Source organism: Schistocerca piceifrons, chromosome 3, assembly GCF_021461385.2.
Source record: "Schistocerca piceifrons isolate TAMUIC-IGC-003096 chromosome 3, iqSchPice1.1, whole genome shotgun sequence".
NCBI lineage: Eukaryota > Metazoa > Arthropoda > Insecta > Orthoptera > Acrididae > Schistocerca > Schistocerca piceifrons.
In genome coordinates this window covers 518708380-518721589 of record NC_060140.1, presented here as the reverse complement: position 1 = coordinate 518721589, position 13210 = coordinate 518708380, and the positions used below count along the sequence as shown (strand labels likewise).

The window sequence follows — 13210 nt, the reverse complement described above, 5'->3', positions numbered from 1 at the left end:
CCAATATAGCTGTATGTGCCTGCTGTTATAGAAGTGATGGGAGTAAAGCCTCCATGGAAGACCAAATAGCAAAAAGACCACAGAATACAAAACAAATGAAAATTTGCCCCCCCCCCCCAGTGGATTTCTGGTGTAACTAGGAACATAGGGAAGTGCACAGTTGTTAAAGAGATACAATTTATTGAGTCACGGAATGACATCAACAAGAACACAATGAAACTGGTTTACATGTAATTAGAGGGAAGGTCAGCGTTGGTCATAATATTGATGGTTTATTGACAGCAAAATCGATTTTCAATCACACTGTGATCATCTTCAGTGCTGTGGTGTACAAATTAAACTCATAGGCACTGGTGTCAAGTTATTATCAGTAACCAAAGCTTATGAAATGATCACAATAACTCTATGGAGTCGCCAATCAATGGTTTACATGTCTCAAACAGGTTTGCTGACTTGAGTGCCTGGAGGCCTATGCATGCCTCATGTAGTACTGCTTAGTGGTCAGTCAGTGGGGTGTCCATGGTGGATGCTTTGGACTCGTTGTAGGCTCACCGTTTGAATGTTGGTTTGCACTATGCATGCCTTATTGGCTCTATTTATGTTTTCTGTGGGCAGTAGCTGTAGTAGCCAACAGATTACTACAGTCCCCAATTTTGATATTAAGTTTATTCCTAGTCTCATTTCTGCTACTCCTCATTACATTTGTCTGTCCTTGATTTGCTCATGTCCATACTGTGTTCTCATTCTCTTCAACAGCTCTTGCCATTCCTTGCTTTCACCCTGCATTTTAATTCCATTCCATTTATTTCTGTCATTGCATCCTTAGTGTATTGATTGAACAGTAAGGGCAAAAGGCTACATTCCCATCTTACATCTTTTCTAGTTTGAGCTCTTTGTTCTTGCTCTTCCATTCTTATTTTTTATTCTTGTTTCTTGTACATATTGTGTATTATCCATCTTTTCCTTCAGTCTACTCCTATTTTTCTAAGAATTTTGGACATCTTCCACCATTTTACCAAGGCAAATAATTTTTCTAGATCGACGGATCCTATGAACGTGTCTTGATTTTTCTTAATTCTTGCTTCTACAATATGGCACATCAGAACTGCCTCTCTGGTGCTTTTACCTTTTGTAAAACCAAATTGATCATTATCTAACAGATTACGAATTTTCTTTTCCATTCATTGTCAGCAACTTGGATGTAGGAGCCATTAATCTGATTGTGCGATAGTTCTCGCACTTACCTGCCCTTGCTATCTTTGGGAATGTATGGCTGATATTTTTCAGAAAGTTTGATGATACGTCTCCAGATTTGTAGGTTCTACAAACCGATTTCAAAAGACATTTGGTTACCACTTGCCCCCAATGATTGTAGAAATTAAGAAGATATGTTATCTGTGCCACTATGTTATTTGACTGCAAGTATTCCAAAGCTCTGTTTGACTCCAATGCTAATACTGGATTTCCTATAGCTTACATATTAATAGCAGTTTCTTCTTGTATCCCATTGTCAATCAGTTCCTCTGCTTTTTAGGGGCCCTCGATGTACTCTTTCTTCCTATGTGCTTTCTCCTGTGCACTTAATGATGGGCTTCTCTTGCACCATTTATTGTGATGCCTTTACTTGTAATGTTACTGAAGACCGTTTTGACTCTATATATGCTGATCACTTCTTCTGATGACCATTTACTTTTAGATTTCTTCAGGTTTTCTCTGCAGTGATTTTGCTTCAGTTTCCCTGCACTTACTATTGATTTTATTTCTAAGTGATTTATATTGCTGTGTTACTATCTATTTCGGAACATTTTTGAACTACTTTCTCTCATTGATCAGTTGAAGTATTTCTTCTGTTACCCAAGTTTTCTTCACTGCTACCTATCTTCTATCAGTATTTGTCTGCTCAGCTTCTATTTCTGTCATTGCCTTCTTCAGGCATGTCAATTCCTCTTCAGCTGAACTGCCTAGTGTGGGTTATTCATTATTCCAGTACTAGAGCCGTAGAGAACTTCAAATGTACATCATCATTCCTCAGGACTTCGGTATCCCACTTCTTTCCACATTCATTCTTCCTTATGACTCTCTTTGAACTTCAGCCTACCCTTCATCATATCTAAATTGTGATCTGAGTCAACATCTGCTACTGTTTACATCTTAAAATCCACTGTATGTTTTTGGAGTCTCTGTCTGACCGTGATGTAATACAGCTGGAATCTTCCTGTATCTCCATGCGTTTTCCAATTTATCCCCTCCTCTTGTGATTTTTATACAGTGTATTCATTAAAACCAGCTGCTATTTACAGTATAACCCCACTTTTACATTCCCGTTATTAACATTTTCCAGCCATTTACAACATTTTTTATCATTCCTATCAAATTTCCTATGTCCACAATGTTAATTTGCAGCTGATTTTGTGTCAACATATCTTTATTTTTCCTGCAATTTACACATTATGCAAAAAATTTTGTGGAGAGAAATTGACGCTGGCTGTCCAGTAGTGTTTACAAAAAACGTGGTTAAGTTTCTTGACACCAGGGCACTCTACTTAGCGGATTTGAACTGGTAAACATGTAAGAATTGGAACAATTCGTGCCGTATCTCCCGCCACTGCCAAGCTCTACGTGGCATGGGTCATGGTGGTTGATGGGAGTGACTAGGTTCGTACAAATAAAAATATCATGACCAATCACGACCATTTCCAAACTGCCTCTACTGCACAAACACAGTTTCATGATTGTTGTGATCATCGTGACACCTTTACTGAATGATATTTAGCGTGTTTTGGCATTTGGCTACATGTAGCTCTAGTTGAAACAGCCATTTACTTTGTGTAGCTGAAATGTTTTTAGTTTAAACACAGCACCGGTTACATATATATTTTTTTTTTTTTTTTCAAAACGAGTTGGTTTTATTAGAATATAAACCTTTATTAGATAATAAACAAGTCCCTGAGAAGTCTTTTGTGCCTGTTATTTACATATATCATACAAAAGGTCGAAAATGCAATGGGGTCTCCTATACACAACTTTTACAGCTTAAAACATTATTTCCCACATTTTACATTTTCCCTCATTTTACACCATTTTTTGGAAGTCCTTGAAAAGTGAAAAAGTGGGGTTTCACTGTATTACAGAACTCAATCAGTCTTTCTTCTCTATCATTCTTACTACCAGACCCTTATCCTCTCATAACTCTGTCTTCTGTTATTTCTCCTACTACCACATTACAATCCCCCATGATTATTTAATTACCATCTACTTTTACACACTGAATTACCTGTTCAATATCTTCGTATACTTTCTCTCTCTCTTCGTCTGCTGCTTGTGATGCCAGCACGTGTACCTAAACTATTGTTGGCAGTGGTGGCTTGCTGTTGATTCTGATGAGAAAGTACCTATTGCTGAACTAATCACAGTAACATACTCTCTGCATTACCTTCAGATTCATGACAAATCCTATACCCATTACACCAGTGCCTGCTGCTGTTGATATTACCCTATTTTCATCTGAACATAAATCCTTGTCTTTGCATTTCGCTTCACTGCGCCAACTACATCTAGACTGAACCTATACATTACCCATTACAGATTTTGTTAGCTTTCCTAGCACATTCAGGCTCTGACATCCCATGCTCCATCTTGTAGAATGTTACACTTTTATTGGTTATTAATTTTTTTTCTCAGCGTCACCTTGACAGTCACTTGCCAAAGATCTACATTATTACTAAACTGCACAATCCATGTTCACAGTTTCCCTGAACATCCAAACTTCCATATTCATTTTCCAGGAAAGACAGTTGCAACGCCAATGCATTTTTAGGCTTGTAGCATCCTGACATGAAATACTTATTGCATTTAAATTGTATGTAATGAAACAGGAATAGTGTGTGGCAGCATTGATATTATGGGCAATTAGAATTTTTAACACTTAAACTATGTACATCATGCTGCAAGTAAGTTGAGACTTCAGCTACCAATTACAGACTGTGTCTCAATTTGAATCTCAAATAGCCAAGGTTGTGCTCATTTGCTTCTTTATGTCCTTGTTAGCTCTGAAGGAGGACATTCTGTGGAACTTCAGCCACAATTTTTGATTTTGTTTATGTGCCTGTAAACCACTCAGCTGTTGGGCAAGTGGCTAATTTTACTCATTCCATTATTATTCTCTCCCTCCCTCCCTCCCTCCCTCCCTCCCTCCCTCCCTCCCTCCCTCCCTCCCTCACCCCCCCCCAAATATCTCCCCCTCCCTCCCCTATGTTTTGATGGACTCTCTAAACATGCTGCAGAAGGATGAGTAGTAGTTCTAAAAATAGGATACACTCTTTCAGTTACATGTTCAGCTGTAGCAAATTATTTTTGACACACTTTTCTCCTTTGACATTTCACAGTCTTCACAAATCAAATTGTGAATGACTGGTAACACACAAAGTTTGCTTCTCTCTCCTCTGTATAACTGCATTACATTGAAGTATTTCAATTAAAATGCTGTTTAGACAGTTTTCTAAAAAATCATGAGACTGTATGGAATATATTACATAATAGTGGGAGAAAATAGTAAAACCAAGTTGACATTCCCAATGTATTTGTGCAAAAAATCCGTAAAAAGCGTCCCATATTGAATGAGTTAACTCATAGGGGATGTGAGGGGAAGTATGTCGCTTAGTGGACTAACATGCTAGGGGTATCAAAAGACCTAGACCTTACCTTCTTTCTTCTGCCTTGTAGTTTTGTCACATGTAAGTATGAAAAACAATTGAGTCAACATTAAGAATCCAAATGGAATTCAACAATTAAAAACAAAGGGTGAATGGATAGATGTAAAGTGTTTGTTTTAGGGGCCTTTCCTTCTACAATTTATCAACGTTTTTCTCATAACATAAATATAAAAAGTGACTTAGAAGTAATTACCATACTTATCAGTTGAACAGCTCTTCATTCTAAGATCTTTTGAATTATGTTTTGGTTTTGAATAACATTTTGTCATACTTTGTGGACACTGAAAGCGAGTCAGTTTCTTGCCATCACATTACTTTTTTGGAAATGAAGACAATAATTTATGCTTTCACACACATTTTTAATCCATATGTTGTCAGCCATATTGCTTCTTACAAATTGGTTCAGAACTGTCAATGATTTACAAGAAACAATGGAAAAATAAACCGATAATTGACACAGTCAGGATTCAGTTGCTTAATGAAGAACTTTTTTTTCCATCAAGCCATTTCACCATAACCTTCTCTAGATGTGCTGTCTCTTTTCAGAGACCAACAATAGTCTGCCATCATATTAATGGTCCAAACTCCATAATATCTTTTTCCATTGTCCTCTAACCCTCGGTGAAAATGTTCACCATGTTCCTCGCTGTAAACTTCAAGCTTGTGAGGGAAATATTCTGTATGAGAAAGTGAAAATTCCAATTTAACATTCATGTTGCATCCATGAATTTTCGAGTTTTCTAGCAGTTCCTGAAACAATCTTTGTACAGGGGACACATGTGCCTACCCAGGAAGTTTTCAGTAATATTTGTCAAACAAGTCCATGCTTGTTTCTCATCTTGAGTGATTGCATTCACAAATTGTGGCTCATACATTAACTTTTCTTATCTACAATCCAGTAAATACATCAACTGCAAGCTCTTCCTAACTCGCCATTGTAAATGTTGTGCAGATATCTGAATCCATTACCATACTTATCAGTACACACACAAACTGGGACATAATACCTAATTTAATGTGCACTGGAGCGAGCAATATTTTGAAGTGTTCCACAAACAACTCTTGTTTGATGTTCATGGAACCAGCAAACGGAGGCAAAGAGGATATAAGAAGCAGACTAGCACAGGCAAAGAGAGCACTTTTCACAAAAATAAATCTACTAGTCTAAAAATTAGCCTTAATTGGTTTATAGAAGCATAGTGAATATTAAATTAAGTTCTACACAAATTGGTGACGAGGAGAATATGTGGATTATGAGAAGGGACAGAATGATGGAACATGTTTCCAGACAAAAAGGACTATTTTCTATGGTACTAGAGGGAGTAATAGGGAGCACTAACTTATGGGAAAATATCCAACAAATAATTGAAGCTGTTTATGGTGCCCTTTGCTTCAGTCTTTTATCTTCTTTTTTACATTATTGGGTTTGGGTCTCTGTCCATTCTTTTTATCAGGACCATACTCCCAGGCTCTATTCTTTTTCTTTTTTTCGTCCGACATTTTATGCCAGTTTCAATTTTTCATTGCACACTGTGTTCTGTTGAACCCTTTGCCCTGGACTTTTCTCGATACTTTTATGTAATTTTCTGCTTTGAGGTACCCATACGGCAAGTTTACTTGTTTGAGAAAAGCTTGTTGAATTCAGAAGTGAGCAATAATAATAATAATCCACATTCTTTTCTGTAGGTTGGGGAAAAATCCTTTTTTCCCGTAATTATTGTAACTGACATTATGATAATTAAAATCACTTAGGAACTATTGCTTTCATTTCTGGATAGCAATAAAAATTTATTGCCTTGTTTCAGACTAGCTTATTTTTCATATATTTTGTTGGTGGCACTTATATTTTTATTTATATTTTGTGTAGAAGAAACAGAGCCACTTGGTTTACAAGGAGTGAGCCGTTCTTCTCCACCAATGATTAGAGCACCTGCAGCAGAAAATAAGGAAAATGGAGTTCATCAAGGTGTAAGTAAATTTAAAGAGCTATCAAATTAAATGTATTAAGATGTTTGTTTTATTTCTGTATCTCTGTTTCTACAGGGTGTCTCAAAGAAAGTTAATATTTGAAGAGCTTTCTGCGCATACACAGCAAGTAGGAGGATATCGGGGGGGGGGGGTTACATTCATTGCTTGCTTGACCTTTTGGAATTCATTCGATATGGTGCGCTTCTCAGGAATGGACCACACATTGTGTATGCGAGAATTTTACAAAAATGGTCATTCAGCGACTGTAGCACAGACGAAATTTTGCAGTGATCGTGGATTGCATAATGTAGATTACGCTTGAAGCCTTCCACTTATCTGGAAATGGATCAAAATGTGTGAGGAGAGCAGGTCAACACTGGCAAAACCGAAATCTAGGCAACCAAGGTCATCAAGAATGGGCGAACTTGTGGAGAGAATAAATTCGTCTGTTCGTGACAATCCTAACCTCTCCATGCTTAAGCATGCAAATTCATTAGACATGCATAGATTGTAACTGCACTAAATTGTGCAAAAAGACCATAAACTGTACCGGTACAAAATCCAATTGGTGCAAGAATTAAAGCCTCAGGATAACAGACATAGGCTGCAGTTCATTAATGATGTGACTGAGTACTCTTCATTTGACATCATCTTGTTTTCTGATGAGGCTAATTTCCACCTGAACAGTCACATCAGTAAGGAAAATTGTCTCAAGTGGAATGCAACGAATCTGAATCATAAACGTGAGGTTACTGTAAAGGCTATGATGTTGGCTCAAGGAATAATTGGCGCATGCTTTTTTGAGGATAAGATTGGTCTTGTAATTACAGTGAATTCAAAATGTTATGTGGAAATTTTAAATAATGAATTCTTGGTGCCTGAAGTGCAAAACTTTCCTGGTTATAACCAAAGAACACGGTTTCAGCTAGACAGAGCCACAGCACACATGTCCAATGCGTCTGTACTGTGAGTTTGTGAAATTTTCCCTGGCAAATTTATCCCCACGCAAACCACATTTGAGCCCCATGGATATTTTAGTGTGTGTCTATAATCAGACTTCACTGGGACAATTGAAAGTAAATATCCATAGCAAAGTGGCAGCCATCCCAGTGTCTTGTTCATCATTTAAATGAGTGCTGTAGGCGTGCTGAATTGCATTTAAAAGTTATTTTTAAGAAGAAACTCCTAAACTGTATATTTCAAAAACACACAAAAGATTGTATCGATAGATGTCACACTCTATTTTATTGTGACACATCAAATATAATCTGAACAGTTTTATGCACACTTTCTTAAAGTCATTTTCTAAAGCAATGTGGTGATCTTAAGAGGACAAGAATAGAATTTCTTTACCTGGTAATGAAAGACTGTTTTTTAAGTAATAATTGTTTTGCTAAAAAAAAGTCCCCTTTTAGGTCAGTGAATTTCATTCATTGTTTTCCCAGGGAGTGTTGTAGCCTCAAAGTTCTGTTCTGGATGTTTCCAAAATCCCCACAAATGGCCATGATAACCTCTTTTTGGGTTCAAAAAGTTTTCCACTCATAAATTTCCATATATGGGGAAATTAGCGAAAATCAGGGGGTGCCACCTCTACTGAAGGAAATCAAGGTTTCACCAATTTATACCTCAAAAGTCAGTTTTGCCACTGCAAACAAGTTTTGCAGGCAGATCAAGACCTTGATTGTTTTATCCTTTGCAGGTAATGACTATTAAGAAAAATTCCTTTTGTGTCCCAGAAAGCATCTAACAGATGAAAATGACTTCAGTTTGTACGATGTGTGGTCACTGCCTGCCACCCAGTCTTTTTTTATTTTGTATCTGTCATGTGAAAAGGTAGACCCTTAACAGATTGGCAAACAAAATCAGTTGGATTCTTTCTTATATACAAAGAAATTAATTTTGCTTTTGTTTTGCATTTTGTCAGAAATAAAAAAAATTACTTTTAAAAGCCATCTGATCAAAACAATTCAGTTTTACTTATATGAATCCCATCTCTGTATCAAGCAAAAAATTTTCTCATTAATGTTATACATATAGCAAGGAGTACCACGTATCCTGTATGCAATCAGGCTGCAAATCGAGGGGAAGAATATCCCACACATTAAAATGATGAATTGAATCTAATGACAAGTTTGTTTGCATAGCCATCCTCTGCAGCAAGCACAGAAATACTTGTTTTGTAAATAAAACAGTCTTCTCTTACTGCAACTTAATTTATTTTACCCAGACACGTTTCGCCTTTTCTTGCTCTAAGGCATCATCAGTGGGATCTATATCGATACAGTTTTGTTATTTTTAGATTATCAAATAGAACACGTAACAATTTTTTATGTAAATAAGCAATTACGTACGGTTTGCTGTGATCTGTGTTTCCTCTCATCTGGTCTGGAGGTTGCTCTTCCACTTTATTATAGACACATAAGCACTATTTTACATTCCGAACTTTTTCACACTGTTCACCATGTTTCTTCTTCTTTTTTGCGGTGTACTATTATTCTTCTGCCACTCAATATAGCTCTTTCTTCAGACACTGTGCTTTAAACAATGTAAATATTGTAACTTCATTATCTGTTTCCTCCACTTTGGTTTGTTTACCTATGAGTGGCCAACCTAACAAAGCACATGTTCAAAACCAACTTTTATTCATGATGTTTACGGTGTGGGTGTGTGTGTGTGTGTGTGTGTGTGTGTGTGTGTGTGTGTGTGTGTGTGTGTGTGGTGTTTTTTTTTTTTTTTTTAATTTCAGTGTTCTGTGGAGGGGTTGACGGATAATTGAGTGTAAAGATGTTCTGTGGTATTATTATATTGGGTGGTATTAGTATATTAATCCTCTTTGGGAGTGTTATTCTGTTGCTGTATCTATTAGTGTAAACAATGAATTGTTTGGCATGAGTACTTGATCATTCAACAGGGTTTTCTCCATGTGATAATTTTCATGCAAGGTTAGGAGGTGGTTTTTATTGTTGATTCTAATTATTTTCATGTCTTCTCTCGTGGTTGGTATGTCGTTATGTTCTCTTAGGTGTTCTGCAAATCTGGAATAGTTTGTCCCATATTTCCAGGATTTCATGTGATCTTTGTATCTGACATCAAATGTTTACCTGTTTGTCCTATGTATCTGCCTTCACAAGCATTACACTGTAGTTGATATATACCTGCCTTCTGGTATATTTCCCCGTTTTTGTCAGTTTTTGGGTGTATTTTTGTATAGAATTGTCTGTTGCAAGTGCTGTGTTTATTCCCTGTCTTTTGAAAATGTGTACCATTGTGTACCATCTTGTGTTTTCTTTCATTTTTTTCTGATTATTCTGTGTAGTTGTTATGGAACTGTGTTTGTGTTTGGTTCTGTTGTGTTGTTGTCTGTATTTCGGTGCTTTCTGCTTTTATTTTACTTTTAATTTTCTTGTTTAGCTGTGTGACTATGTTACTGTTGTAGCCATTGTTTTGTGCTATCTGCATTGTTATGTCCAGTTCTTTTTGGTAGTTTTCTTTGTGGAGTGGCACTGTGCTGAGTCTGTGGAGCATGTGTCAAAGTGCTGCTTTCTTTTGTGAGTGTGGATGGTTTGAGGATTGAGGAATGATAATGTCCGTTGCTGTGGGTTTACAGTAAATTTCAAACATACGTTTATTGTTTTGTTTTTTGATTGTTATATCCAGAAAGTTAAGCTAATGACTTGTTTGGTGCTACTCTCGAACAATGAAGAGGATGCTTGTTTCCTTGCGTGTTGGATCACATTTTTGTATGATAAAAGGAGTTGGTTGACTACGGTATATAGATAATTTTCACTTACGGACCGTCTGACAGCAACTGCATAAAACACAATTTTAGTGCCATACGCGTTTCGCCTTTATTTTCTGTAAGGCATCATCAGTGGCAGGTTGCGTAGACAGTTTCTTACATATTACGCTCCTGTTGCATTTTTGGTGTTGTTCTTCTTTCTATGAGTGCCAATTTGCTGTTTTTTCCACATTCCACAGCACTATGCACTGAACGCTTGTTTTAATGCCAATGCCAATGCATTTTTTGTAACTAATATCTTGGCTTTTTACCACTGTTGTCCACAAACACGGTCGTGTCAATACCTACTGGCAATCTAGAGAGTGCATCTGCTGTGATATTTTCTTTTCCTGGCTGTTGTTACACTTCAAAATTACATTCCTGTAATGTCAGTGCCCACCTGATTAGTCTACCATCAGTCCATTGGCAATCCTGTAGGAATGAAGCCCTTATGGTCCTTACACACTAGATTCTTTCTACCAATTAAGTAATTCCAGTTTTTTCGAAAGCCTAAATAATGGCTTAAGTCTCCTTTTTCATCACTTAGTGCTGTCATTTGCATTTATTTAATGTCCAGCTGGTGAAATCTGTTATCTGCTGTTCACTACTGTTTGTGGCTCTACTATTTGAAATATCCATGCTACTACTGCATATTCTGTACTATCTGTTGTAGTACATATTTCCTTTGACAAATCTAGGTGAGCTAGCACTATTGTCTTACATAATGTTTATTTTGTTTTATGGAATCCTGGATACATTGTTATTTTTTCTAGTCAAGCCTAAAATCTACTTGGACATTCAGAGCCTGATTATTTACAAATTTCCTATAGGTTTGGCGTAATAACATCTGCCAAAATGATGTGTCCCAAAAATTTAAATTTTTTTCATGCAAGTTTGGACTTCTTAATATTAATGTTGACATCATTGTCAGAGAATGCACTTAATACTTTATCTAACAATTCGTTATATTCTTTCCAGGTATTAGTTGGAATTAACACATCATCTATATAACATAACTCTTTGACAGAGTTCCTCTCATAATGCACTATCTAACAGTATAAAAATGCTGATACAGAGAAACTTAAACCAAGAGGTCACACTTTGAAATAGTTACATCAACCCTTGTAATGAATATTAGTGTATTTTCTGCATTCTTCTGCTAGTGGCACTTGCCAAAAACTACCTATCAAATTAATACTAGTCATAATTTGTACATTGTTACATTTTTGAATGAATTACTCTAATATTGCTAGTCTGTCCATTCGTGGATTTTTAATTTTATTTATTGCACTTGCTTGTAACATTTTCCACACCAATCCAATCTTTTGCATCGCCAGAACATTGACTACAGTACTTGCTTTGTGATCTCTCAATAATATTCCATTCCAATATTCTCTTTATTTCCTTGTCCACAGCCTCCTGTTTTGCCATGTATGTCATAAGGCCACAGTGCGAAAGGGCTATGTTCTTCTACCTCAAACTGATAGATGTAGTGCTTCCTAAGACCAGGTCTTGCAGAGAATACTTTTACATATCTCCACAACAAGCTTCTTAGTTGTTTTTCTCGCTATGTGCGGCACCTTGTATTTGAACACACCCTATCTTTAATTACTTCATCAGCATCTTCCTGGGATGCTGTAAAATTTAAATTTATCTGCACACCTCAAGCCCAGAATTCTCCTCCATGTGATCACAAGAATTATTTTCTTGATCGTACGTGGTTTAATTTGATTCATTCCTACAAGCTGCAATTATATTATATGTGTGTTCCATTGTTCCAGCACCATTTTCATTAGGGTAATAATTAACTTTATTTCACAATATTTTAATAGGATCCTATTCTGTTTGTTCTTTGGGATCACACATCCTACAAACGTTAATCCAATTTTGTCTTTGCCGGTATTTGTCCTTGCAACACCTTTCACAAAATCAGCAACAGCAGAGGTTTCCATTACCCAGTTCACTCCCAATATTTACTGCATGCATAATCCTGGAATTGTCATTGCATTGACGCTAAATCTTCTACCTTCAGTCTCCACTTTCGACATTGCTTGCTTTTTTATCATCTTACTTTTTACACTAATAGCTCCCATGACTCTTAACCATTGTACTAGCAACAATGGAATATTCTGATCCATTGTTACTTTCATATAAACGTCTTCATTACTGATACAGTGTCACTTCCTGAATCCAAAATCAATAGAATTTCTATGCTACATATTTCTACCTTCAGTGTGGCCTAATAGACTTCCTCAAGTATTAAAACCTATATTATAGCATCACATTTATCATATGCTAAGTAAGTAAATTGACTTATTCTAATTTAGTTCTCAAGTATACCTTATCAGAACCCCAACTAGCTTTCCTTATTTGGCCTGTACATTTCATTTCATTCATTTAGCTCCATTTTTTCTTCTCCATTCCTTACTTCTCTTTGGTTACAGCCATAATTATTATGATAGCCACCTCATCTCCATCCACCCCTACATCTTTCAGTTAGTTCTCTAAAATTGACTCTATGTTCATACCTTTCTCTTTCTTCCCTGCTACCTTGTCTTCATCCATTACCTCTCCATCCTTCTGTATGTTGATCGATGCCAGACAGAAAATGCAGCATATCCAAGAACATGCAAAATAATGCCATTGTTGTCTTCTGGACTTCCTGTTAACTTATCTTAAAAACTTACAGGCTGTTTGATTAATATGATAGAAATTAGATCCCTCTTCTTCAATGGATCATCTAATATGAATT

The 13210-nt window shown here is 36.5% G+C and overlaps 1 protein-coding gene across 1 annotated transcript in view; it reads left to right on the top strand.

Moving 5' to 3' along the window:
• Positions 1-13210, top strand: part of LOC124790067 (adenylate cyclase type 9) — a 153062-nt gene that overhangs the window by 69079 nt on the left and 70773 nt on the right. Inside the window, exon 6 of the mRNA XM_047257632.1 lies at positions 6580-6680. Within this exon, the coding sequence (XP_047113588.1) occupies positions 6580-6680 (101 nt within the window). The remainder of the gene's footprint in view (positions 1-6579; positions 6681-13210) is intronic.